This window comes from Aristolochia californica, unplaced genomic scaffold, assembly GCF_029961685.1.
Source record: "Aristolochia californica isolate CCGP_79_NKW_82.1479 unplaced genomic scaffold, dmAriCali1.0.hap1 SCAF_3, whole genome shotgun sequence".
Classification (NCBI taxonomy): domain Eukaryota; kingdom Viridiplantae; phylum Streptophyta; class Magnoliopsida; order Piperales; family Aristolochiaceae; genus Aristolochia; species Aristolochia californica.
Window position 1 is genome coordinate 44,992,780 of NW_027181992.1, and position 27,337 is coordinate 45,020,116.

Consider the following 27,337-nt stretch of genomic DNA (forward strand, 5'->3'; position numbering starts at 1 on the left):
TGTTTTTTCATTGATTCGATCAATCACCTCCAACAGCTGTTTTTTCATTGATCCATCAATCACCTCCAACAGCTTTTTTAAGGTTCCTCTAGCCTTATTATTGATTTAACCATCCATCAATTGATTTAATTTTTTTTGCAAAAGCAGAATGACTATATATCCATTGACCATGTTTTACACAAGTCTGGCAAGATTCTAGATGATTGATCATGCCTACAAAGGATGATCAATCATACTTATAACTTCTACCTAGTAACATTATGTATTATCGATCATATGCCCATAAGGGTTGCTCGATCATTCATTATCAACCTTGCTTTCCAACACATGGGATGATCAATCATACTTTATGTTTAAGGTTTGTTGTATTGTGGATGATCGATCATACTACTAAGTAGTGATTGATCATGCGTATTGGTTGTTTATAGAATTAAGATCTAAGCATGATTTATGCCAAAAATAAATTATTTAATGATTTTACAAGATTTATATGAGCTTGGAAAAGATGGTTTTAGAAAACAATTGAAGCCCTAAAGCTCCAAAAACATACTTTTATCTAAGAATTCAAATTTGGCAGCCTATCTTCTTACAAAACTGGAATTCTTGAGATTTTATATTTGACTTAAATTGAAGGTCTTCATTCTTCCTCATAGGTGTTTGATTCACCATTTAGCTTGAGGTTTGTTGTATGAACTTGCATGTTCTTCCACATAGACCTTGTATTTGTGTTACTTGAAGGTAATGCATTGCAAACATCAACTCACAAGCTTATGTTTTGTTGTCATCAAAACCCGATAATGAGTCAATCTAGGTAAAAAAAACTCATCCTTTTTATGATGACAAAACGTAACGTATGGAAAATGAAAAGTTTCCCCTTAGTTCTAATCATCATGGAATATTACTCAATTTATGCATGAATAAAATTGTGTATTTTACGTATTCATTCATTTTAATTACTCCCATCTAATTTATGTTAAACACTTCTTCCCTCTTTTTATCATTCATAAAAAAATATATAATAAGCAATTTAAGCACGAATAGAGATAAAAAGAAAATAGTCATTGCATTGATTATCAAAATGGGTGCATTACAATTGAGACATCAATTGGATTTACATAAGATGAAACATCCAAATCATAAAAAAAAAAAAAAAAAGTGCAATAGATGTCAACCTATGATAAAACTAAAGAGTCATGAAGCTAGAGGTTTAGACTCTACTCCTTGGTTGGAGATGGGGATAGAGGTGGTGGAGTAGGTATAACACAAGTAAAGATGGTGTAGAAAAACTCTTCCATCCTAGCTTGGGCAACCTTGATCTCAATCTAAGATTTCTTAATTTCCTTCTACCCTTCTTTAAGCTCAGTCAAATCCTTCTCTAAGCGGGTCATGTAGTCTGAAACCTTCACCTCTCTTCCTCTTCATGAAAAAAGAAAGCTTAGCTTGCTTCCGGTCAGGACTAGACTCATCAGCGAGCACTCAGCCTCTTGGGGCTCTCTTCCCTTGGTATGCTTGAGATCTGGTGTCCCTAACTTTCTCAAACCCAAATTTACATTGACTTTGCCAATGACCATCTTCTTTGAGGTCACCAAAGGGACCTCATGCTCAAACTAGAATGTGTGGTGCTAAATGATCAAGGTAATGATTTCCTTGAAGGGCAAACCATCCGTCCAAATCTTATTCATTACACTCTATCATGTGATGCATTACAAATAAGCCATAGTCTATCTTCAATCTCTAGGTTAGGGCCCACATCCACAAAATATCAATCGTCCAAAGGTGTGAATAAGTGCCTTTTTTGGCATTCAAAATATGGATCATGATCTTCATAAATACTCGTAGTTCTATGCTAATGTCCTTAATCTTAATCATATAGGATTTCTTGATTGTCTTATCAAACACACAACTAATGGCATTAATGCAAGTTTGAGGGCCACCTCTCTTTTGTGTAATGTTGTAAACCATCTTTGGGTATCCTCTACATGTCATTTAGATTACTTATGCTCACAGAAATCTCAGTTTTGCTTTACATACGATATGAGATTGAGCTATTTTCTCCTTCCTCTTCCACCAAACAAAGCTTTGAATAAAATACTTTCACCCATTTTGGGTAGATCTTACAATTAGTTATAAATATAGACTCATATGCCCAATTGATAGTATCAAACCTTTATACTCTCTCCTAAAAATACTCATGTCGAGTTTTATAGGCACATTAACCATACTTCTATCTAGGAAAAGCTCCATATATTTTCTCTTCTAGGCTTTTTAGTGAAATTGATACCTCCAATAAGGAACTTTTGAGGATTCACCTTCCCCATCTCGCCTTGAATTGCGTGTGGTTCGATCCATGGTTGCAAAAGAAGTTCTAGGTGCCCTAAAGGTCAAATTTAGGTTTGAAGGTTTTCGGGGGTCTAAGGCTCTGAAAAGTGTTTTTTGAATGTTTAAAATGAAGACCGAACCCTATTAAATTGATCAAAAATTCAAAGAGGGGTAAAGATTATGAATTTCATTATCTTCTTGTAGACTTATGTACTTTGTGAAGATCTTTTCATACATCTACACAATTTAGGATCTTCACAATTGTAGGAAGGGTGTGAGTCAAATTTTAACATAAGCATGCAAATTTGAATTTGCAATCAGCAAACTCATAACAATTTTTAAAGTACTATAGTGAATTAGACAAAGATCATGTCTAGTTCTCCACCTAAGTATGAAAATTAAACATAAAAGACATGTATAGAATCGGATTCTAAGGTGAAAATTAATTCATAGCCATGACATGAGATTCTCAAAATCTTGAAAAAGATCTAAAACACAAGCCCATTAATTTTAAAAGTACAAAATATCTAAATATTGATGCCTATTGTCCATTTAAGCAATTTTTATCCTTTCTAATTCACCCAAATCATTAGCTCTTACTATCCAAGTAAGGGCTAAAACAATGTAAGCCTAATTTGCCTATACCGAGTGATGTCAGTAATCTTTTCATATTCTTATCTTATGAAAATTTAATTAAATCTCATATTCTAGGCAAAAAGGCATCCTAAGTAGCTACACCTAAGATTTCACATTTAATCTAATTTTGGGCTACAAACGTTCTAATTCAAGTAGGACTTGAAGATTTTATAATTATCTTCTAATTGAACCTAATCTATTTCAATCACATTAGGCTTATTTAGTTTTAGTAGAGAGACAAATAATTTCATGAGTTTCATTTATCCATCAAACTAAATCTTTCTCTCAATGTGTAGCAACTCTAATTTTTGGGAAATACCTAACGTACACTTATAGTTTACCCAATTATGTCAAACATGACTCTCGATAGGGTTCATTTCATTAATTTTAATTGAAACCTTAGGTAACAATGACCTTCTTCATTTCATTTAGCAACCTCTAATTGAATCCATTTAAAGATTTATAAGATTAAGAGAAAATACCAGGCTGATTTGCTCCTAAGCATGCCAAAAAATAAATTAGGGTTCCAAAGCGTCACTAATGGATTAATGGAAATAGATACTTGCAATTAATATGTAATGTCTAATAGTGAATTGTTATGCTTACTCTAGATACTCCAATAGACAAGATGCAAAATCATTTCTCAATTGTGACATCTCTTTTTGAAACTTTGAGAAAGTAGGAAATGCATCAACACACAAGCAAGAAAAGATATTTGATTTTAAGGAGTTATTCAACAATGAGTCTTAGTGAGTAAACCTTTTTCCCTTTAAGGCTAGTTGTTCTAGTTGGGCAAAATAGATTGATATGAATCTCTTGGACATGAAATTCTTAAAAAACTTTAGACGTTCATGAGTCATCATCTACTTGAACCACTCATTGTAACACATTCCAAAGGATAGTTGGAAATAGATCAAGTCTATTTCAACTTAATGTTCATGGCCTTACTTAGAACAACTTGTATTATTTCCAATTTGTATCAACTAATTTTAAATTGGGTTGATGTCTAACACAATCTTTCCTTGATAAGTCACTGGTAGATGATTACCTAATGCTTCTTAAGCCAATGATTGCTTAAAACACTAATCTATATGAACTTTAATATTCAATTTAATTCCAAGTCCACATAAACTAGAAAAGGACTAGTATATGTGGTAAAATGATGAAATTATTATTAAGTCAATCCTCAAAATTGTCTTATCGACAAACATCTGAAATGATATGGACATCAAATTTGGAGTTTGATTTACACAATTCATGTCCCACAAGCTATTGGGATCATTTTTATTTGGCATATGGCTTGGCTCATAAACAATACTCTTTGCTTGGAGATCAAGTAGCCTTGGGTACCCAAATTTTTTTGGGTCCCATAGTCCTATCATTTGAAGGTAAAATCAGATTTCCCTTGGGTATCCAAATTGTTTGACCTCATTCGGTTTAGATCTACTAGTAAGTACTCAAATGCATAATGGCTTAACTGTCTACATTTATAACATGCATCATTAAGCAAGGAAACTATTGTGACCTTTGCTATATCAGTCCTACCAAAGCTCCTAAATTTCTTTTGTTGCTTGTATCATATTTTTCAAGTTCACAGTTCCTCTTTCTCACATTTCTTATTCCCTAATATGATTTATTATGAGTTGCTAGTATCTTTATGGCATAGGATAATTCAGAGACTTTTTTTGCTACACATTCGTGGGATTTTAATATTTGTTGTCTTCTTGGAGTCTTAAAATCCTAGCGCAAAGATTGTCATTTTTGTGTCTCCATTCATGAATGTTTTGAAGAATGGACTTTGAGTCTTTCACATTTTGAGATGTGTCTTTCATTTTTTTTCTCCTAAACACTTCTAGTTTGGAGGACGTATCAACTTTCAGGATCTTGGAGAACTTAAAACTATGGAAGATTAAGATAATTTTCTTATGTTCTTAACTTTGTGTTACTCTTCTTTATTAGCTTACGTAAATTGGTAACTTTGTAATTATCTTTCTAGTGAGAGATATAAATAATACTTTTTAAGGGAGAAGGTGTACACAAACCCTAACTCTCCTTCCTTCTCATCACTACTTTTGTTTTCTTGTTTAACTTTCTTCCTTCTTCTCCTTCTTCTCATCACATCTTCACCTCCGTCCTTCCTTTCCAACAAGTCACTCTAAGAGAAACTTGAAGTTTGGTTAATGGAAGCCTAGATTCTAATGTAAGGATTCATTCATCGTTTGTAATTTCAAAAGTTACCCACTCAACTTTCTAGTTTCTTTTTATTTGCTTTTAAAGGAGGATATAGATTTATCTAGTAGCAACACTAATTCTTCCTTACCCATTTCCTTAAGGTTATCACTCTCAGATGTCTCATATCTATCTGAGATAATTTCTCCAAGAAGCATGAGGATTTACATTATCTCCAAATGTAGTGCACTTAAAGTTTCTCCCATAAATCCTTGGCAGTACAAGAAGAAAAACAATCTAACATTTCTTTACTTAAGAAACTTAAATAAGAGTTCAAAAACCTTAGCATTGTCATCTACTTTTACAATGACAAGGTCATTAATCACACGCTAGTTTCGGGATAATTCTTCCTTTTATATTCAGGAATGGGAAGGATCAATATGTGATTTCTTTCCATAATTCATACCTAATTGTTTGTTAGAAAATTTTCATCCTAATTTTAAACAATCAAACATGGGTGTAGAATTGGTATCACAACCCTCTTGGAACATAATATCTTCTTGATATAACATGAAATGAATTGAGTTATAATATGAAAAATCTTAAATTTGTTTAATTGAGTATAAAAATAAAAAAATCAATTGCTTAAAGTGTAACTAAAACTAAGGAAGAAAAATTGTCAGCACATGCACATAGCTACAAAGAAGCAAAAACATTTTGTTCTCGATGTTCCCCTAGTGGTAATCACCGCTCAAGAGCCCTTGAGAAAAATTCACTATTTTGCTCTACTAGTAAAAACTATTAAGGCACTACCCTACTAGATTTATGGTTCTAAAAAACCTCTTAAAAAAAGAATATAAAAGAAAAGTAAAAACTTATACCTTACTTTTGGAGAGATTTCAAGCTTTCAATCCTTTATGCACGTGCAATGAAGTGTGTAGAGCTTGATAAAATTAAAAATATCAAGAAAATGCAGAGAAATTGGAAGATTTGGTTAGATTAAAGCTTTTTCCTCACTCGAAGAGTAAAATAAAAAAATACTTGTTGAAAGCTTTGGTATGCCAATAAATGTTAATTCAATGCTTAAGGTGAGTTTGGATCTCTAGTTATAAGTTTCTTGGTGAAACTAGTCGTTTTGGACCGTTGTATAAAAAATTGCTCAAGGATGTTGATTGATCATACCTTTTAATTGATCGATCAATCACCCCAATGACTATATACACTTGCTGACAAACTTTTGGATAATTGATCATGCCTATAAAGGTTGATTGATCATTTATTAGTAGTCTTGCCTTTCAACACACTAGATGATTGATCATGTCATACAAGATGATTGATCGTGTTTTATGTTGAAGGTCTGTTCTATTTTAGATGTTTGATTATATAGCTAAGAGGATGATCGATCATGCATAAGAGTGATTAAATTACAAATTAAGTTATAAGCATGACTTAGGCCAAAACTAAGTGATTTATTGATTCTAAAATATTTGTACAACCTTGAAAAATATGGCTTTGAAAACATTGTATGCCCTAATGCTCTTAAACATACTTTTGCATAAGAGTTTGAATTTGGTTGGCTAACTTTGTACAAATCTAAAGTTTCATGAAATTTTCTATTTGACTTAGATTCTAGATACTCCAATCTTCATTCTTTCTCTTAGTTGTTTCTTCAATATAACTCGATTTGCTATTTAACTGAAGGTCTTTTGTGTGAATATGTTGGTTCTTCATCGTATATCTTGTATTTGTGTCACTTGAAGCTAACACATTGTAAAATACTTGAATTGCAAGCATTAGTTCACTAGCATAAGTTTTTTTTATCATCAAAATACGGGATTTTGTCAACTTTGGTTACTATTAGAGAGGTCTATTGTGATTGGGGACTCCAAAATCTAAGAATAAGGAAATGCCTACTTAAGAGTTAAATTCCATTGTCTTAGTTGTTTGAGATGAGGAGTTCATTTTGAGATGTATTTTTTATATATTTTTCATGTATATTGTGCATCTATAATTTGGTTAATTCTATTTTTAATAATATTTATCATTTAAATTATAATTTATGTTCAAATTATTTTAATAAGGATCCAGAGACCAACATGTTGCAAGGTGAAAAGGACGAGCGAGCATGAAGCAAGAGGGCATCACGCCCAGCATCCCATCGCGCGGTTGTAAATTATATACACAAAGCCTCCTTTACTCGGGAGCGTCCCGACTCTTCCCGTCCGTGAGAATGCAAAGAAAGAAACCCACGCGCTAGGATCCGAGTTCTTGCGCTACAAATTGCTGAGCTCCGCTGCTTAGTTTTTTTTATCTTGGCGGTTCTTCTTTTGAGGATGTCGCACGCTTGGTTATGAATCGATGCAGTAAACAATTGGTTGGTGGAACTAGAGGTTATTATAATTTTATACTTTTAGAGGAATGCTGTTGATTTCATTTTTTTCTTTTCCTGTTAAATTTCTTCTATTGAGTTCCTAAAGTCAACTAATATTCCTTTGTAGAGACACACCTTTCCGTTATTTTGTTATCTTGTTGCCCGACGTTTTTTAACATATAAAGATTTTCTTATTCGAGTCTTCATGCAGTCTTTTGATTGCTATGAGTCCTAGCTATCTTTTCTTTTGATGGTTATGAGAGCATAATTTTTTTGAATTTTGGCTGGCTGGTGATAAGAACTTCTTCAAGGTCTTATCTTCTCAGCTTCAAAAGAAGAAATTAAAGCTCTTCTAGGCAAGGGAAAGATAGAGATAGGGAGAGAAAGAGAGAGAGACAAAGTGGGAGAGAAGGAGAGAGAGGGAGCTTGATTGATTTTTCCTTCAACCAAGACCCCTAATTATACTTTTTCATTACATGTTTAGGGAAACTCCTCAATCAATTAGGTTCCCTAATTACACCAATCAATGAGAGATTACAAAATCCAACGAGAAAATCTAGGCAATTTTTAAACCAATTATAATCTTATCTTCTAGAGATTCTTTAATAAAGGAAAGTAGAAATTCTAGGAATCCATCAAAAGAAGGAAGTAGGACTCCTATTTTTACCTTTGACTTTTAACCTTATTTCTACTTTTTCCCTTGATTATCATTTTCCTTTTTTCCCTTAAGCTCCTACGCCCCCCATGCATGTGCATGCGTCCACATGTGTGCCACCTTTTCTCTTGCTTCTTCTTCATTCTTCCTTGATTTTTTTGAAATTTGTAGGTTCCTATCATTCTACCCCTCCATGTACCACCTTTTCTCTTGCTTCTTCTTCATTCTTCCTTGATTTTTTTGAAATTTGTGGGTTCCTATCATTCCACTCCTCCTGAAGATCAACCTTACCCTCAAGGTTGGAAATTCAGAACGCGAAGAAGGAAGTCATCCTCACGTTCCCATGTGGCTTCTCCGAGTGGGGTTTAATCCCATTGGACTAGGACCTCTGTGTGTAAGCGAGAGTCATGTCGTACTCGACGTTTCTTCAATATCACCAATGGAAGAGTGGTTGTTTTGGCTTTGATGGATGGTAGAATGGTAGAAATGGTTTGTGCTTCTTTATTTGAGAGACGTGGAATATTGGATGGATGGTAGATTCATTTGGTAGCTGCAAAATGGTATGCCACTTTGCCAATTCGTTGGAGTACTTGAAGGGTCCAAAAAAATTGGAGCAAGTTTTTTATTCCGTCTAGTGGCCAAGTGATTGTCGCCGATATGGTTGAAGCTTGAGATAGACCCAATCGCCTATGGAAAACTCGACTTCCTTGTGTTTGTGATCATGTTGACTCTTCATGTGTTGTTGCGCGAAGGCAAGATGGTGTTTGGCTAGTTTCAAGGTCTGATCTCTATTTAGAAAGGCTTCTTCTAGAGCAGTGATATGTGTGGTGCCTTTCACATATGATGAAATGATCGGGAGAGGTTTGCCATATACACAAAAGGAGACATCTTCAAGGAATAATGATATGAAGAGTTGTAAGAGTATTCTGCCCAAGGAAGATAGAGGCTCCAAGAAGATGATTTGTCGCCTACGAACCTGCGCAAGTAGGTCTCCAAACATCGTTTGACCACTTCGGTTTGACCATCCATTTGAGCATGATAAGTCGTACTCCTTTGTAGAGTTGTGCCCTGCAATAAGAAAAATTCTCTCCAAAAGGAGCTTAAGAAAATTGTCTTTGTCTGAAGTGATAGTTTGTGGTATGCATGCCAAGTAGTTTGGCTATGAGTGGCATAGGCTTCGGCAATAGTCTTTGCATTGTATGGGTGCTCGAGGGCACAAAAATGAACATATTTGCTTAGCCTATCCATGACGACTAAAATCACCGTCTTGCCTTTTGAAAGAGGAAGTCTTTCGATGAAATCCACTGAACAATCGAACTGTGAACCTTCTGCCAATTAGATAAGGTTGCTAATGTTGTACAACTTGGACCAGGGCATAGATCTCTTTCTCATAAGTTGTCCAAGAGAGCATCCTACCTTTGAGAGGTCGGCTATAGTAAGCAATTGGCTGTCCATCCTGTATCAAGATTGCTCCAATACCGATTCTCCAAGCATCACATTCAATAAGGAACAACTTCAAAAAATTTGGAAGAGCTAGCACTAGAGTAGGTTCACCTTGCGATATGTTGGCTTGACCATTTGGAATAGGATGGCCTGATCTTGGGAAGATGCCACTTTTGGTAAGGATTCTAACTAGACCAAGTCATGTTCACCTTATGTTATGCCCCCCTACTTAATTCGAGCATCTTTGATTTAGAATTCTATGGTCATGTGTTTGAAATCCCAAATAACTTCCCCTAAGGTGTGAAACTATTGCATTCCTAGTACCAAATCCGCTCCTTTTATCAAAAGGACAAAGAAATATTTATGAATGCGAGATCCTTGGACTTCAATTGATACATTCATCACTTTAGATGAACATTGGATTTTGGTCCCTTCTCTCACCATAACCAAAAAAATTGAAATTTGATATAGAGGAAACCCAAGGTGTTTTGAAATTTTTCCACACATAAAATTATGAATGCTTCCACTATCAACCGAGATGCATTCCTTATGGCCTTTGATCCGCCCGTCAAATTGCATGGTTTGAGGTTGTAGAACCCCAAAGAGGGCATGGAAGGATACTTCGGATTTTGTGATCTTTTCTTCTATGATCTCAAACGGAGGACTTGAGTTGTTTTCTTCATCCTCAAGTAATTACAACTGGAATTTTTTGCATCTGTGACCCGGAGTGAATTTTTTGTCATAGTTGAAACATCGACCTTTGCTTTGCTTTCAATCAATTTCTTCAAGGGAGAGCCTCTTGAATGGCCTTCGAGTTTGACTATCCCCAAAAGAAGTGTTACTCCGAGCATGAGGAATTGTGGTTTGGATGGATTGAGGGAGAGATCCCTTAGGTCAGAACCGTAGGAGGAACAATTTTTCTGCTTGTACATGAGCTTGGTAAATTGTTTAAATAAGAGTTTTTGGATGGAATAACCTTACCTCAGTTGCTATTTTTGGTTTAAGGCCGCCAATGAAGCTACCAACTTGAATATGCTCTGGCCAATGGACTCGGTTGGCAATGTGTTCAAACTCTGTTTGGTACTCTTTGATAGAGCCAATTTGTTTGAGCTTTGCAAGAAGATAATCAAAATCTTGATATTGGGTTGGCCCAAATCGTATGCAAAGTGCTTGTACAAACTCGTACCAAGTGAGAAGAGGGCTAGTGCAGTTGTGCCATTGGAACCAATGTCTTGCATCTCCTTCTAGATGGAACAAAGCTAGAAGCACTATTTGGTTTTCATCGGTTTGTTGAAAAGCAAAAAATTGTTCAACCATATAAGCCCACTCCATTGGGTCATCTTCAGGTTTATATTTTGGAAAATCTATTCAGGCCATGCAAGCTTGTACTGATCCTCCTTTTATATTCATGTTTTCATGTGGGGGAGAGTGGTGGTCAAAGGAAGGTGAGTTGGAGAAATAGGAGAAATGTCTATGGGGCATAGATTGTGTAGCATGAGGGTGATCAAGAGGATAGGAAGTGGGATATGGTGGCTGAGGGTAAGTGGGTAGGGATGCGGTTGGAGTGGTCATGTAATGGGGAGGAAGATGGAAGGTAGAAGAGTTATGATGAGGAGGAATATTTGGAAGTGAAGGGGTAGAGGATTGGTGGTGAAGGGGAGGATAACTTACCAAAAATAGGTTTTCTTGAAGCTTCATGATCCATGGCTTGTCGAGGAGGAGAAGAAGGTCTTGCATTCCTCTCTTCCAAAAAAGTTTAAAACATGGTGGTCAATTGTTGTACTTGATCTTTCTAACTAGAGATTTCTTCACTGCAGTTTTCTTGGTTGGGCTCTTGGGTAGCAACCACCTCTTGTAATTGGAGCTCTATACTTCTTGTATTGACCATGTTGATGATAGAGGCCTCAAGGAATGGTCCTGCTCTGATACCACTTTGATAAGAACTTCTTCAAGGTCTTATCTACTTAGCTTCCAAATAAAGAATTAAGGTTCTTCTAGGCAAGGGAGAGAAAGAGATAGAGAGAGAAAGAGAGAGAGAGAGAGAAAGAGAAAGTGGGAGAGAAGGGGAGAGAGGGAGAGGAGAGCAAGGCAAGAGAGACTTGAGGAATATGCTTGATTGATTTTTCCTTCAACCAAGACCCCTACTTATACTTTTCCATTACATGTTTAGGGAAACTCCTTGAACAATTAGGCTCCCTAATTACATCAATCAAAGGGAGAATACAAAATCAAAGGAGAAAATCTAGGAAACTTCTAAATCAATTACAATCTTATCTTCTAGAGATATTTTAACAAAGGAAAGTAGAAATTCTAGGAATCCATCAAAAGAAGGAAGGTGGGACTTCCATTTCGACCCTTGACTTTTAACTTTATTACCACTTTTGCCCTCGATTATCATTTTCCTCTTTTGCCCTCGAGCTCCTACGCCCCCATGCGCGTGCATGGGTCCACATGTGCCACCTTTTCTCTTGCTTCTTCTTCCTTCTTCCTTGATTTTTTGGAAATTTGAGAGTTCCTATCAGTTGGATACCCATGTTAAACATTTCTAGTGGAACTTACAGAAATCCTAGTGCATGAAGGGCTTTCTTGTGATCTTGTGATCGTTAACGTATGGTTTCTTGAAATTTTCCTTTGAATTCTATGGTTCGTTAATTTCTCTCTAAGGTTGCATCAAATTCATGTGGGGACTTTGTTGTGGTTTCATAATCACTATTTTGATGTTGACTGGAAAAGCTATTGGTTTTATTTTTATGCTCTTGAACCTATTAGATGTTTTTCACGAAGTCTTTTCGCTTTTAAGATGCTAAAGTTAGTAAATTCACTAAAAGATACCATATCATTTTTTATTAACTAATATTATAACAGTTCAATTGGCAATTGAACCTGGTTAGACAGAACTAAACAAGCCCTTCACATAGGTTCAAATTCTACACAAGTGAAGCTTCATCTTATTGTTTCCTTTCAGTGGACAAAATTCAATCTGTCATATAGACAGGCTACATTATGTGATTATTTAATATTTTCAGTATTTACAGGTGGAAAATAATGTGTTTGTTGTGGATTTTGGAATGGCTTACAGGCAATTAGGAGATGAAATTGATGCCAAATCACTCAGGGATTCATAGAGTGATTGCGATTCTGATGCCGAGATGCATTCCAGACTTTTTGGGGATGGTCAAAATCATATGGAGTCTAATGTGCATGGTCTGAGGTGTCCTGCCAGCAAGTTGGATGCCTGTTGCCTGGTACAAGTTATTTGGAATTACAACCAATAAGATAGGAAGATGAGTGAATAGCTTGGTTTTATTTTCTATATTTTCAGTTTCCATGCCTACCCACTAGAGGTTGGATTGGAACCATACTGGCACCCCATATATAGGATATCTACAACCTTTCAGAACTACGTGTTTTCTCTGTCTCATAGAATATGGTAATCTAGTCACTAGGTATGTCAGTATGAAACTGATGTTGTAAATACATTGTAAATTTAGATCAAAATTTCTTTTTTGGTCGAGTAGATTGTATTGGCAATAATGGCTAGTTTCAAGTGACTGGTTTGGTACATATGGTACCATAGACCAAGACAAATAGGTTGGGATTTGCTGGAGTAGAAAAGATGGTGCCTCTGAAACAAAGGACTGTGAATGGGACCCCTGAATGGACCTATTCACATGGGTTAAGTGGATCACATGAAAGGAACAACTCACTAGCCTTTGTTTTAGAGGCACTAGAAGATTTGGGGTTTAGGGTTTAACAGCGACTCCCAATCCTAGATAAGTTGGCCTATATTTGCTTTGGCTTTTTAGAAACATTACATTTTATTTAGCTGACTGCCTGACACTATATTTCTAATCAGGTGGGACTACCGGGCAGTCTGCTTCCACACTCTATCAGGTAGACACTTCTCCAAAGTTGTTACTTCCCCATCTTTGGATCGGTGTCTCATAAATTTAAAGCTCAGTTTAGACCACATATGGAGCTTCTGAGCGCCAAAGGATTGATGTTTTATTACAAGTGGCTGAGAAGCGGTTGCAACTTCTACAAGTTGATCTCTTGGACTACTGTTTCTTCATTAATAATAGCTTATATTGGAGATAAATATCCATGAGAAACACCACCTGTTTGAATCTGTTCAGAATGTCTTGAAAATCCTCATGTGTTCTTGAAAATCAAGTTCCTTAAATGAGGTATAAACTCAGGTGATCTGAGTAAAGATCTTGGTCGAATGACACATCACCTGTCCTTGATCAATTTTTTGCATTTTGATTGTGTAACTATTCCTACTTATGTTATAGTTTTCACTTGTAAATTTCACTTTATGTTGTATAATCAATTAATCAACAATACAGACTAAATAAAAGGCGTGTTTATCAAACTTTAGCTTATTATGTAGATGCCTAAAGATAAAAGCTCGTTATCCATTTATCCATGATTAATCAGCTTGCAAGTGGATTTCTGACATTGAGGTCAACATGACAGCTTATAAGAGTAGTGAGCTTTTCTGTAAAAAATGAATTTTGTGTTGGTGTCATTAAGACTCTGAAAGGATCGGCTTTATCACCTTGCTTGTCTTTAGCTGCAATAGAACATTAATTTTGATATTGGATGCTCTGTTTTTTTTATGGGGGATTCTTAGGACAACAGTTGCTTTTGGACAGTAGACTTTGCTCATGGATGATACTTAACTTTGGTTTTCTCTTATTACTTTGATTTGAGCAGGTGTGTTTCTCATGGATGGTATTTTAACAGGTGCCTGGGATCTTTATACTGTTTCAGCCTCTCACATCCTATATGTTTGCATGTAACAAAGAACTTACAATCCTTGTGACCACTTTGGTAGAGCTGTGACTAAATTTTAGTAGTTTGTAATAAAACATCAATTCTTTGATGCTTTAGCAGCTCGTCACATGTGGGTCCACAAATTTTGGAGATCACAAATGGGATTAACATCTTCACTTGATTACTTCAACTATGGCTTTACAATAAAGGTATGAGATTTAAATTTCCTACCTGTACAAAGATTTACATGTAAAATCTTCGGTTAAACAGAATGGCAACAGGTAAACGGTGTTCTGCAGTTCAGTACCCCTGTGCTCAGGTACCTGTCTGTGTTTGGGTCAAGTGGGTTATTCACAATAATCTTTATCTTTTCCCAGTTTGTTAGCTTGCTGTCCAAACGGTAAATCAACTTGGTTTTGCAGAAGATACTCCTTTAATATTACTTCTGTTCGAGTCTCAGCTTTTCACAAACAGGTAAATACTTAGCAGCAACATTTATGTTGCAATGAAGCACAATGTACTATTTTGGAACTACAATAATGTTTTCATACAGCTTTTTTCTTGTGGTGATACATTTAAGCTGAGGTCCATGAGTAAACATTAGTATTTGTTTGACACATTATCAATCTTTGACTAAATCGTGGTAGCATAACTACATGAACTGAGATATACCAGAGCTGGTAACCCTGATTTCAGCATTGGCAGCAGACCCTTAAGAAACTTGTATGCATCCTTGTAGACTCATAGTTGACAGATAAAAGATAGTTTTTCATACTGCCAAAAAGCACATCTAAACTATTCTGATTTACTATTTCGAGAGCCAGAAACCTTTATTGGGAAGGATTGGCCTCAGTCAAGTAACTGGGCATCAACTTGCAGTAGTAAAAATTTGGAGCAGATGTCTCTACTTGAGTCATCGTCATTATCAAATGTTTCCTGGAGCTGCTCAAGATCATATCCTTGCCATATTGCAGATGGAGTTGCTTAAATTTGGGTTTGATTTATTTTCTTTTCTGAACTATAAATTTTGGTTTGGTTAATGAACTACAAGCAGCTGCCTCTCTATGAAGGGTTTGTTAAGGGAAATTAAAAGATTGTGACCATTAATCTTCCCCTCCCCAGTCTCCATTAACGGACAGTTTTCTTGACTTCAATACTGTCATTGGTTTTTTTACTCATAAAAACATCTTTATTGATGTCAAATCCAGTAGGGAAGAGCAGATATTACATTATTTCGATCCTATATCTTCTCAGCAAACCCCTTGCAAGATAAAGCATTTACAAAAGCTCTCCACTCAGACAGACACAGAACATCAAAGAGGGATGCACCATATATCAGCTCTCGTGCAATCGCTCTGCTGGTCCCAACTTCTTAAGCAAATAGATCCGGGTTTGCCTGGAGATGGTCCTCAATCGCCTTGGACATGCCTTGAACGTTTGCAACCATCTTCTTAAGCTCTTCGTCGCTCAGAGGGGTGTTGCCAAGGGTTTCATAGTCCAACTTCAGTATGGTCTTCGTGCCGCCCTCACTGGTAGGCTCCATTTTAACCTCAATGGCTGTTGATTTCAGTTTGGTCCCCAGTTGCCCTCCTTCCAAGATGGTATACTTGTAGATGTAGTTCTCATGATCCAACACATCGATCCGATCCTTCACATATTTAACATCTTTCAGAGCTGCATTTGTCGAAGCCCAGAAACAGGATATCATTAGCTGCTCCGCATGTTAAACTATGATGATGATAACTGAACACTACAAATCAAAACCAATTAAACCCATGATTACCTTCACCGAAGTTGAATTGCTTGACACTACCGACTCCACCGTCTCCTTCCAGGAGCTCAATACTGGTCACGACATCGGGCATGAGCTTAGGAAGCAAGTTCGGCGCCTCAGCAGAAGCCTTCCATAACCTGGCGGGGGCGACCGGAGAGACGGACACCGCAGTGTAGCTGCCAGCAACCATTTTCTCAAACTGGGTGTGATGAGAAAAACTGGAAGTAGACTCGAAGAAGAAGACTCAGTGGGTTTTGATGAGAGAAGAGCAAGGGGAGAGTGGTATTTATAGATCACTGAGTATCACAGTCTCGCCTTCATCTCCATTTTAATACAGAACCAAAACAATCTACGGAGACATTTTAAAATTTTAACGTCAATTGAGGCAGTTTCACGGGCTTCAATTATCTCTTACACTTGCAGAAAGCAGACGAGTCTGTTCATTCGTGACTGGCCCCTGCTGCTTTCCATTTTCTTTTATTCTCTTGGCTGTTTCCTTTGCCATAATTATTAACTTAGCTTTTACACGAAAATGTATATAGAACTGGTTGTGTTTTTCAATTTAGAAAAAGCATGAAGCCGATGGCCTGTCCTTCTAGAAGGATTGTGAACTGATTGATGGGTGCTCACATGCTCTTGTTACTTGTTCGAGGACATGTCAGTTATGGCAAGGAGGGGGGAGGTCCCACCCCTAACATTTCTTTCTCATATTTGCAGAAAGCTTGGCTGTATCCGGTTATAAGACAAAGATGAATGAAACTCAGGTGCTTATCAGGGATTAGATTATGACGATCCTTAAGTGGCTGGAACATAAATTGTCTACATCTTTGATGAAGTCACGAAGGAATAAAATAAGGTCTTTAATCTCGCATCGAGACAAAAAGGAATATATTCGTGGATATATCAAGACCCAAGAGCTTTTTTAAACACTAATAACGTCTCATCTTTAGCTAGCTTTAAAACCCAAATGAAAGTCGGTTCTAAAGCAGTGCTTGAAATGGAAAGATTTCATCAGGGTCTTTGATGACATCTAAACATGATAAGCTTTCCACTAATCATATAGTACATGAAAATTTACAAAAAAAATGGTCTATTATATTAGAAGAAACTAGAGGAATCTAACATTAAATTAAACATGTCAAGTGAAGTAAGAAGAGTTGTACCACCTAGAATCAACTCAATATCTTGCCTTTCACTTTGTGTCACTGACTCCATAGCTTCCCGTACCTGTAAAAAAATATGGCCTTCAAATGTCAATATGAGGTTAGCAAACTCTGGGATCATTTACTTAATGACTAAATAGAAAACACAGACATAGAATGTAAAATAAGCATGTTTTTATGTCTGAACAATAGAAATGTTCTTCTCCAACAAGAGAGACTAGCTTAGTACTGAAAACTGTAAAATGTTGAGAAGTTCAGACCTCTAGGCAATTGATTCCTCCCACAACGAAAACCAGGAGAACATTTTGATCAGCCAACTTTGGTTTAGCCTGAAAATTTTATGATATTCCTGATAAAGCATATGCTAAAAACTAAGTATAACATTAAAAAGCTAATTAATTTTCCATCTAACCTGTCCAATCCCAAATCTTCCAAAACCACTTTTAAAAAACCGCCCTACTGCTGAAGAATGGTACTCCAATCCAGGAATCTCATAGTCTCCCAACAACATTGTGAGAAGTTTGAATAGAAATCCCTTATTTAGGTAAGTGTTGTTCAGCATGCTACTATCTGAAGAGAGTATCCCTTCTCTGAAAGCTGGGATTCTCCTTCTTATACAGGACAATTTGTGAAAGAACTTGAAAAGGTGATCTACCCTATCGCGTAGTTCCAACTTCAGCTGCGCATCTCCATACACTTGGGTGTTGTTGAAATCTGCCTCTTCATCATCCCAGCTACCCCACTGATCGTCAAAGTCTTCGTTTGTCAATTGATCAGAGGATGTCTCCTTGCACTTCTTCTTAAAATTGACTTCAAGTTCCTCCTCTATGCCATTTAGAAATCTAAACTTTGTCACTGGGGGATTTTCAATTAGGGCATCAACCATAGCTTCTTTCAGAGCATGCTCTTCTTCCCAAGAGAAGGGCCCACCAGAACCAGAGGTTGGAAAACTTTCACCAGCCAAAATATATCCTATAGCTGCTAGAATAAGTGCATCCTGAAATGAAAGGAGACCTCCTTGAGGAGATTCACCTCTGTTCTTGCAGGTGTAAGGTCCCATTAAAATGCTCTTATTGATGAGATCATGAATTTGACCCAAAAGACTTTGACTGGTGTCTCCAGCACTTAACCGCAGCATCCTCTCCGCACTAACAAATGCATCCCAGCGGGAAGAATGAGGGTCACTAAGAGCGACTACTGCAGCCGATGCCAGCTGAAATATCCCTTTGTTCCTCATCAAAGAGGTTTCACTTGAAGACAACATTTTAACCATCGCATGCAACTCTGAAGTATGAACTGAACCAAGTCGAGATTTCACATCCATAGTCATTTCCTCCTTTCTTAGAGTTTCCTGGAGCCACTTTTTTATCAGCAGAGCCCCATCTTTTGTGTTCCTATCAAGTATAGCTTCCAAATAAGGTGCTCCAAGATAGTGGTCAGTGCAAACAAGGGAACCACTTACTGAGCCTAAAGCAGTGCTGCCAATTTTTTTGCATTTATCTGATCCAGTATCTGACTTTGTAGAAACCCAGCCAGACACAAAAGCTGACATGCTATCCAATAGACTTGCAGGTTCCTTATTAAAAATATTGTCAAGAGGTATATGGACATCGAGTGGGGTTCGCTGCAGATTATCAGGGGGGGCATGTTTTTTTGGGAGTGGTGATTTCGAGCGGGCAGAAGGCGTGGATCTTTCCCTGCGTGGCAAAGATGATAGGATCCGATCAACAAGGGAGTCTCCATGGGAGCATGGAGTCATGAGATCAAGTGTGCGATCAATTAGTAACAAACCAGCTGATCTTTTATTACGGCGACCAACGTCATAGAGAGTTGACATGTCCATCATGATCTTGCCGATGCTTTTTGACAGAACACCCAAAGAGAAAATCTCCAACTTCAAATCCATCTATATGTTTTTGAAAGATAACATATACATTAATTAAAGAAACAAAATAAGTATTAAGTTCTTTAAGATGTATAACACTCACAAAAAAATAAAACAATGATGCAAAACATAGTAAAAAGACCACTGGATTTTTTTTTCTCAACCTATTTACACCTAGTATATAAGGAGCTTGTGAATTCCGTATGTGCCAATGATTATGTCAATCCAACAGTCAATAGTCTATTAACCTACAAAACCAAAATTGAGGGTTAAACTAATTTTAGAATCATTGCCTCATATGCAAGGTCCAAAAATTTGGACAAAAAAGATTGTGCTCAATTTTGATCCACAAAACATGAGAACTAAGAATGACAATTTTCCTCGAACAATATCAGAATGACATCAGTGCCTAATGAATATAATTTTCATTCATTAATTACATCGTATTTTTAGTTTACCACGTTTTAATGGTGGTTATTGATCATTAATTAATAGTTCAAATAATGCCAGATTGATGTGGTCCACTCATTTGCATCTCTAGTCCTAGATGAATAGGTCAAATCGTGAATTTGAAGTGGCTACTCTTAAATAATAGCCTAACATGTGATAAACTGCACATTCTCCCAATATGCAAATTCTCATTGTTAAAGCCAGATAGCATGCAAGAGCAAGAAAAAGAAACGAGTCCATGTGCACATGTAGCCCAATGTATATCACCACCCTAAAAAGGGAAAGACTTAGTTGGAGTAGAATTACCTTCGCAGCCAGATGATAGAGAAAATGTGCTGTTAAAATTGCACCAGGAGAACTATCTTCACTTTCAGACTGCATGCTTGTAAGAACAGGAGGAAGCCCAGGACTAATTGAAGTATCATGTACATTTGATAAACAAGCTTCGGAGATTGCCCCCTCTGAAGGTAAAACAAAGACATTTCGTGAAAGAGGAGACAAGATCATTGGGAAATGCTGGACAGATACAACCATCCCTTGTGCTCTATGACCCATATTAGCCTCTTCAAGATATCTTCCCACAGATGGGGAACCAGGACCATAAATCTCATCTTCTCTTGTAGCCAGGTGAGACCAACCTGCTTCATCCATCACTGACCTCTTCTGGTGATCTTTGTATTCCTCAGATTCTTGAGGTTTGTCAGGTTGCAAAGAACCATGATCCTTACATTCATATTTTTTAATAAGCTCTTCATAATCTTGGAGGAGGAGGGACTTGTACTCATGAAATGCATCAGGACCAAGAGGTGAATCAATATATGCAGAATGTGCTATCTGTGATTTCACAAGAGCAAGTATGGTGACAAGACTCAAGTAACAATAATTACTAATATTGTTCCCATATGTTTTCCATTACAGGAATTACGAGTCAGAGAAAAATACTCTGAAAGGTTTCAAGGAAGCAGGATATGAAGAGGAAGCATTCAGAGTTTTCTCTTTTGATCATATCGTACCATTTAAATAAATAATATGTATATGTATCTATATATACAAATATATATATATATATATATATATATATATATATATATATATATATATATTGCAAAAGCATCAATTATACTATAAACAAAACTGATTAATCAAGCAAGGACCAATAGGGGACAAGAATTTTTTTTAAAAAAAAGCAAGTACCTCAGAGATAGAAGTAAATATGGTGCAACAAAGAACATTTCGATTCGTGGTCAGGCAACGTAAAATATACCGATGTGCATCACTTAGAAGACGTGATGTAAAGACTACGATCTTTGTAGCTGGAAGCATAGTAGTGGAGTTCCTGGTGCCAACCTATATCCAGTAAAAACAGAAAGGCAACAATCATTTGAGTAGAAAGAGTAACACCATTTAAATTATATTCCAAACCTGACAAACAACCACAACAGATAGTAGATTAATGAAATAGTATGCATAGAAAGTGATGAGAGAAGACTAGTAAAGTAAAAAATGATAGAATCTCCTCATGATTAAATGCAGAACTTTGGCAACTCAAGTCTTCAATTCCAAGGTATTCCGAAGGACAACAAGATTATAAACTTGATCTAAACAGTAGATTTCCTAGAGAAATCATAACTTGTGTGACTGTAAGTAAGAGAAAAATGGTAACTTTATTACCATCATCTTCTTTTATTCCTCACCTTTCCCAATCAGTGATGCCCATGACACAGCAACACCCTAGGCAGTTGTATTCTTCTTAGTACAACTTTACTCCTGGCCAAACAGCCAACCATCTCAACCATACACAGACCACCCTCTGTCAGCAATAGAATCCAACTGTCTGCTTTCTCTTTTTGGTTTCTGCTTTTTTCAAGTCTTTTTTTTTTCAATGTACATTACACATGCACAATACACTCAATACCACTTGTAAGACTTGAACCCAATATCTCACACTAGAAACCCACCCATGTGACTTGAGCCAAGGCCCCATCCCTTTTTAGTCCCAAATTCTGCTTTGGCTCTTCTTCTATTTGCATGCAACCTCTGTCGGTAACATCCTCTCAGATTGGTAAGAGTACCTGCTCCAGGAAGCACCTTCAGTATTGTGATACTGCCAAAAGAAGGGGGAACCAGGCTCAGTAATTGGTAGAGTCAGACCATCTCACCAGGTTAACTTGTTTTCAGCAGAAAAACTGCTCTACATGTTTAAGACCCAGCTCCAATTTGACCCAGTTCAACATGGCTGGCTGCTATGGAAACAGTGACATGGCCAGTTCTGGTTCAACCAGATTAGGCCATAGGTTGAACCAGTAGGATATGATAATATCTAGCTAATGCTTTTCTATGAATCTTACTTAAAATATTTGTATGCTTATACTTATTTTTCATAGCCTGACTGTAAAAACCTTGACTTTCTTGTGAGAACCACAAGTTCAAGTCTGCTCCTCTGACTTTTACTTTATTATTTTTTAATTAGCACCTCACTTTTATGCTACACTTCAATATTTTTTAAATTTAAAGTTCAGATAAAAGAGTGAACATTTGCTAACCAGATTTGGACTGGTTTCCAATTAATCCGGCCAACCATTTAAGCCAGTTTTCTACAGAAAAGAGTTCTGCCCATTCTATGAACCAAATAAAACCCTTTTTATAGTTAGAACCGGTTTCATTGGCCACTCTTATCCCGTTCTTACAACAGTATTTGAACCTGATCTCTGAATCTGTCGTGGTAGTGTTATGCAGTTCATTTCCTTTCACTTGTCTGGAATTGGGAGTTGACTGTGAACTACATGAGATGTTGAAGTGCCAGGGAATTACATTCAGGAAGCACTTTTCAATTTGTTGTGTTTTTTGACACAGCAAACTGAACATCTATCCTTAAATTTAAATTTCATTAACTTAAGGTCTCTAACTAGTTAATTCAAACAACGCTCAAATGATTTGACCTAAAAAAGAACCTAAAACAAAGTCAAGCTGTTACAAAGATGTTGATACAGTGTGCATAAAAATCTTAATTCACAGTGCATGATCACAAGAGAGGGAAAGCATTTGTAGTTTGAGAGGTCTAAATTTTTGAGAAATAGCAAGCAATTTTATTAGAAATAAAAGAGGATACAACAGAAGCGCTGCCAGATCGCAAGAACACATCCATAAAAGTGGCTGCAAAACCAGAAGAAAAGAAAAAGGTTTACAGAAAGCAAGTGTAAATGTTCCATCCCCTCTAGCAATAGAATCCACAGCCTTGTTCACAGAGTGGAAATGCACCTCCAAACAGAGAAATAGAGATTGAACAATGTCCTGGTTTACCTTAAATGATCCAAGATAATGTCCTGGAGGATATCTGCTATCCTTACACCAACACTATTTAAGACTCACCTTAAACAATCAGGGAGTTGCTGATATTACTTTTCTAGATCCCACAACATGAAGCAAGGCCACATTATCAGCTTCAGTAAGGGGGGCCAAGAAGGACACAGGATATTCCTGACACCATACCCGCAGGACTGGGCTGCCACGAACACCCAACAATTTCAACTTCAAAGAATCAACAGGAAGGGGATCCCATGCAGTATGTGGTTGAGAAGAGATTATAGAGAGAAATAAATATCCCTCCAATTCCTCCAGATCAGAACACAATAGCACTTGTTAAACCCAAGGGCAGCCCATCGGCCACCGCACAAGAGAATACAGACATTCCAATCTAGTCTAGGACAGAAAGTTTTCAACTAGTAATCTAGCCAGGATCTGAAACATTTTCTAATCAGTGTTGGTTTTCCTGAGCTGTAACCTTTAAGGTAGGGATGAAATTGAAATAATTTGACATGCTTAAAACTATAATGATAATGAAAAACTAACAAGACTTTGCCTATCAACACTTAAAGTAAAAAATAAAATAGCTTTCTTGTCAAGTAACATTGTCAGTAAGTTGAATGATTTGACAAATTTGACATCATATATGCAACAAGCATCTGTTTAATCTTGCATCATTGACTTACAGTATCAAGAGATGACACATCTTCCAAACTACAAACAGAACGAGCCCCAAGTTCCAGTAAAAGTGGGAGCACACCAAGAAACTGAAAGGCCTCTAAACAACCAGCATCTACATAGAGAACAGCATCTAAAACTTCGTCTGATACCTAGGAAGAAAAACAGATTAGATTAGTGCAGACAGAGTTAAACACTTTATAAATACCAATTAAAAAATTGCCTGATTATTAAAGATGACTTTGAAACATAAATATGTAAATGAGCACATAAGATTCAGGCCATTTTCACCCTGAGGATGGTAAAGTAGAAGCAAGAGCTACAAAAACATGGAGAAGTTTCCAAGAAAGTCATGGTCTCACTACTGCATAGTTATAGAGCTAAAATTGTTCAAACACAATAGATAGTGATGGAACACCCTCATGAGAAAGCTACTTCAAAGTCTCTACCAAAAAAACAATTAATTTCAAGAGAGAGGAGACCAAGTTTTGCAAACAAGATGAGCACCAAAGAAGAATCACATGCTTTTCTAACATAAGTCTGGTTTCGTTGCCGTCTTTTCTACCAATCAAACAGATTATTGACTTGATGCATAGACACCACTGATGAAGCTAAACAAGGATAGTGCATGTATGACCATTGCTCTTTTCCAAGCTTCAACCTTGTACAGATCCCACAATTCTATAATTCTGTTATACCAATAATGGCTGAAAGACCAAAGCCTGAAAGTTAAGTCGCCATAGTAAAAGATGCACTAGAGTAACCAGAGAAGGAGAAAATAAAAGGGGATTTTTTCATCTATTCTTAACAACACATGAAAAGGTTAGCAAAGCTAAGGCTTAGCAGCTGGTATCTATAGAAATGGCAGACGGGGAGTAGATTGCAACAATTTTCTCCGGCTATCCCTTTACCTTGTTAAGAATAGTTCCAAATGAGGTACAAAGACAAAAGCAGGAAAACAGCCATAGGCAGGGGCAAAAACAGCAGAACATTAAAGAGTGAGGGCTGACCCAAAAACAAGGTGTTGCAGGTGACCCCTTCACTTTCCAACCCATTGGTGATGCGGTTGGTGCACCAATGGGTATGAAGTCATGTAATACTTAGGTTATTAGAACTATTCTCTATTTCATCCTAATAAATACACCAAAGATATGTCTGGTGGTTTCTTGTTCCCACTGGAATAGTTAATGATTATAAATGAGTCCCCTTCAGAAATGAGTGGGGGAGGAGAAGCCGCTGGCAAAGAGTTGAAGGCCCTAGAGGAGGGCTCTCAACTAAGCCACTGTGGCATCGCACAGACCAGAGGGTGTAGGATAAAAAAAGGAGGATACTAGCTAAAAAGTCCCTGATGAATCCTCCCCTACTAGCATGGCCTGAATTTCCCCAGGAGCTGCCATCAAAATTTAGTTTCAACTGAATCACTGGAGGAGGAACTCACAACTTGTACTTCCCCTCTTGGCCTTTTTTCTAAATGACTACTATTTTCTCAATTTTCTTTAAAAAACACATAGATTCTGGATTAGAAAGATCTTGTGCTTATTAACTTCAGCTAATCATTTTGGGATGAACTTAGGCCCAACTTTAACATACACTTGTATGTAACAAAGCTATTCTAGAAATTTATGTTTTGGGAAGTCCACAATCATCTAGAGGTACTGCTACATTCTAACAACCAGAACCCCGTAAAGCAACATTATCTCTAGTAAAATATGTCAGTACTCCTCGCAAGTTCATTGAATGATTGTACCTCCCCAGGAGTTTTCAAATTGTTAATAAAAAACCACATTTTAAAATTGTGTCTACTATGGTATAGCATTTTGGACATCACTCAACTCAATGTGGAAATGCATAAGAATATTTAAAGAAGAAACTCTGAAATAGAAAAGAGCCCTAAAAGCAGTAGAATCGTTTCAATAGACAAATTTGACTCAACACTCGAATTGGACAAAATCATTTCAATGAGAACCAGTTAAACAGGATAACAAACCCTCAGAACAATAAAAAACTAAAATGCAAAACGAAATACTAATAAAAAGAATAAGATTCGAACTCATGGAGATGGAACAAAAAACCCGCCAGCTTACTTGATGAAAGGAATCTAAACACGATTTGACGACATCAACGGAGGCCATCTTTGTATGCACAGCTTTTCAGAATTCAAACCAGTAGTACAGTGTTGATCTGTTTGAAGGCATCGACAACTAGATCGATCAATCGACCAACGGAGATCGGAAAGGGAAATAAACTATCGCGTCTACAGAAATTTAATCCAGGATATAAAGAATCAGGAAAAATAATACTAAGTAATATTTCATAAAGTAGATGCTAAAACATAAGTTGAAAAGCATACTCCACCCATTACCATGTGACTTAGGTAAATAAAATTTTTACCTTGTACACTTTTTGCTTAGATTTCCTAATTGACATAAACAAACCCTTAATTTGATCAATTTTCTCTCAGTCTAAATATTTTACCATTCAAATCACATGAATTACAATATTAGCTTTCATCATTTTACCTTGTTCATATGATATTAAACATGTAAACCTAATTAGATTAAAAAAATTGACTTATTTAAAATCAATGATGGATCATTTATATTGATGATAAATTCAATACTACTAGCCTTTTGAATCATTTGGAAAAGATTGTTTATTGGCATGCAAGAATATCGGATTCTGAGTACAACAACGTAAACAACTTCAAAAAATTGATTGTTTTTCTAATGAAAAATATGCCGATAAAACTCTAATTGTTGATGGAAGTTTTTTGTCGATAATGAGTAATATTTTCCAAATTGCATCAGTAAAAACTAGGTGGATGCTTGAGGGTAGGCAGAATTTTCCAACATATAAAGGTTTTGTAGGCATTTCCTATTAGGTTTAGCAACGAAATTTTTTGCTGCTAAATACCTTTTTTTTCGTGGTGTAATAAATTGATTTGTATTGATTGCCAAAAAATTATCGAATATTTAAATAAATTTCAATGAAGAAATTAATTCCACGAAATTAAGGGAATTTAGGTTCATGATTAAGGGTTCTAATTATTTCTTCTTTGTCTTATAAATAGAAAAACAATTGATGTAAAAGTTATATATCTTATTCATTTCCCTCTTTCCATCCACAAATTATGCTTCTAGAACTGAACCACATAAATTTCTTTGTGCATTTTGTTTTCCTTTACTTAAATTTTAATATTTTTATGTAATTTTATCTAAAGAGTAAGATTAGGGATTAAGAATAAGGAATATGGAACACTAGGGGGAGTTAATAGGTTTTGCAAATACTGATTCAAATTTGAACCTCTTGATCTCAAACCCTATGTAATTCTACTTTAATAGAATGATATGTTTACAAGTTTATGTAATTATTAAAGTTCAACGCAAAATACACAAGGAACATTCCAAATTTTATAGTAGTTCATAATCTTAACTGAGATTATTTATCTACTCCCAAAGTGTTTGTACCTTAGACTTTAATATTTGCCAAATGTCATTTACATGAAAAAATCTCACAAAGTCCAAATTCTAATGTGTGCCCATACAAGGACATTAACGACTTAAACGCTTGTGATTTTCATTGCAATAGAGAGGGCGCTCTAGCCTAGACCCACAAAGAGATTTTTTAAGTAGCAAACCAGATACTCTAGCCAAGACCTCAAAAAAAAAAAAAAAAATAGGTAAAGAATTTGTAAGATCTGGTTTTTCTATTA

At 36.3% G+C, this 27,337-nt stretch overlaps 2 protein-coding genes and 1 long non-coding RNA gene across 5 annotated transcripts; 1 reads left to right on the forward strand and 2 right to left on the reverse strand.

Moving 5' to 3' along the window:
* The first annotated feature begins 7,306 nt into the window (after nt 1–7,306).
* LOC137960410 (uncharacterized) lies at nt 7,307–14,919 on the forward strand. 2 transcript variants are annotated; one of them, XR_011114154.1, is made up of 4 exons: nt 7,307–7,514; nt 12,673–12,838; nt 13,450–13,487; nt 14,313–14,919. It is a non-coding gene; the product is annotated as an uncharacterized lncRNA (long non-coding RNA). The 2 variants fall into 2 exon arrangements; XR_011114155.1 differs by having other exon boundaries at nt 7,307–7,498.
* Nucleotides 14,920–15,538: 619 nt separating this feature from the next.
* On the reverse strand, nt 15,539–16,419 carry LOC137959044 (major strawberry allergen Fra a 1.08-like). Its single transcript, XM_068806317.1, has 2 exons — nt 16,156–16,419; nt 15,539–16,046 (listed from the first exon to the last, which is right to left on the reverse strand). The coding sequence occupies exons 1-2, from the start codon at nt 16,334–16,336 to the stop codon at nt 15,745–15,747; spliced, it is 483 nt and encodes a 160-aa protein (XP_068662418.1). The 5' UTR covers nt 16,337–16,419; the 3' UTR covers nt 15,539–15,744.
* A 630-nt stretch (nt 16,420–17,049) lies between these two features.
* LOC137958980 (sec1 family domain-containing protein MIP3) lies at nt 17,050–25,881 on the reverse strand. Of its 2 annotated transcripts, XM_068806220.1 has the most exons (7): nt 25,710–25,881; nt 23,634–23,777; nt 20,839–20,991; nt 19,951–20,478; nt 17,722–19,215; nt 17,570–17,638; nt 17,050–17,373 (listed from the first exon to the last, which is right to left on the reverse strand). In XM_068806220.1, the coding sequence occupies exons 1-7, from the start codon at nt 25,755–25,757 to the stop codon at nt 17,245–17,247; spliced, it is 2,565 nt and encodes an 854-aa protein (XP_068662321.1). In that variant the 5' UTR covers nt 25,758–25,881; the 3' UTR covers nt 17,050–17,244. The 2 variants fall into 2 exon arrangements, with proteins under 2 accessions (XP_068662321.1, XP_068662322.1); XM_068806221.1 differs by lacking the exons at nt 23,634–23,777; nt 25,710–25,881 and adding an exon at nt 21,339–21,668.
* Nucleotides 25,882–27,337: the final 1,456 nt, after the last annotated feature.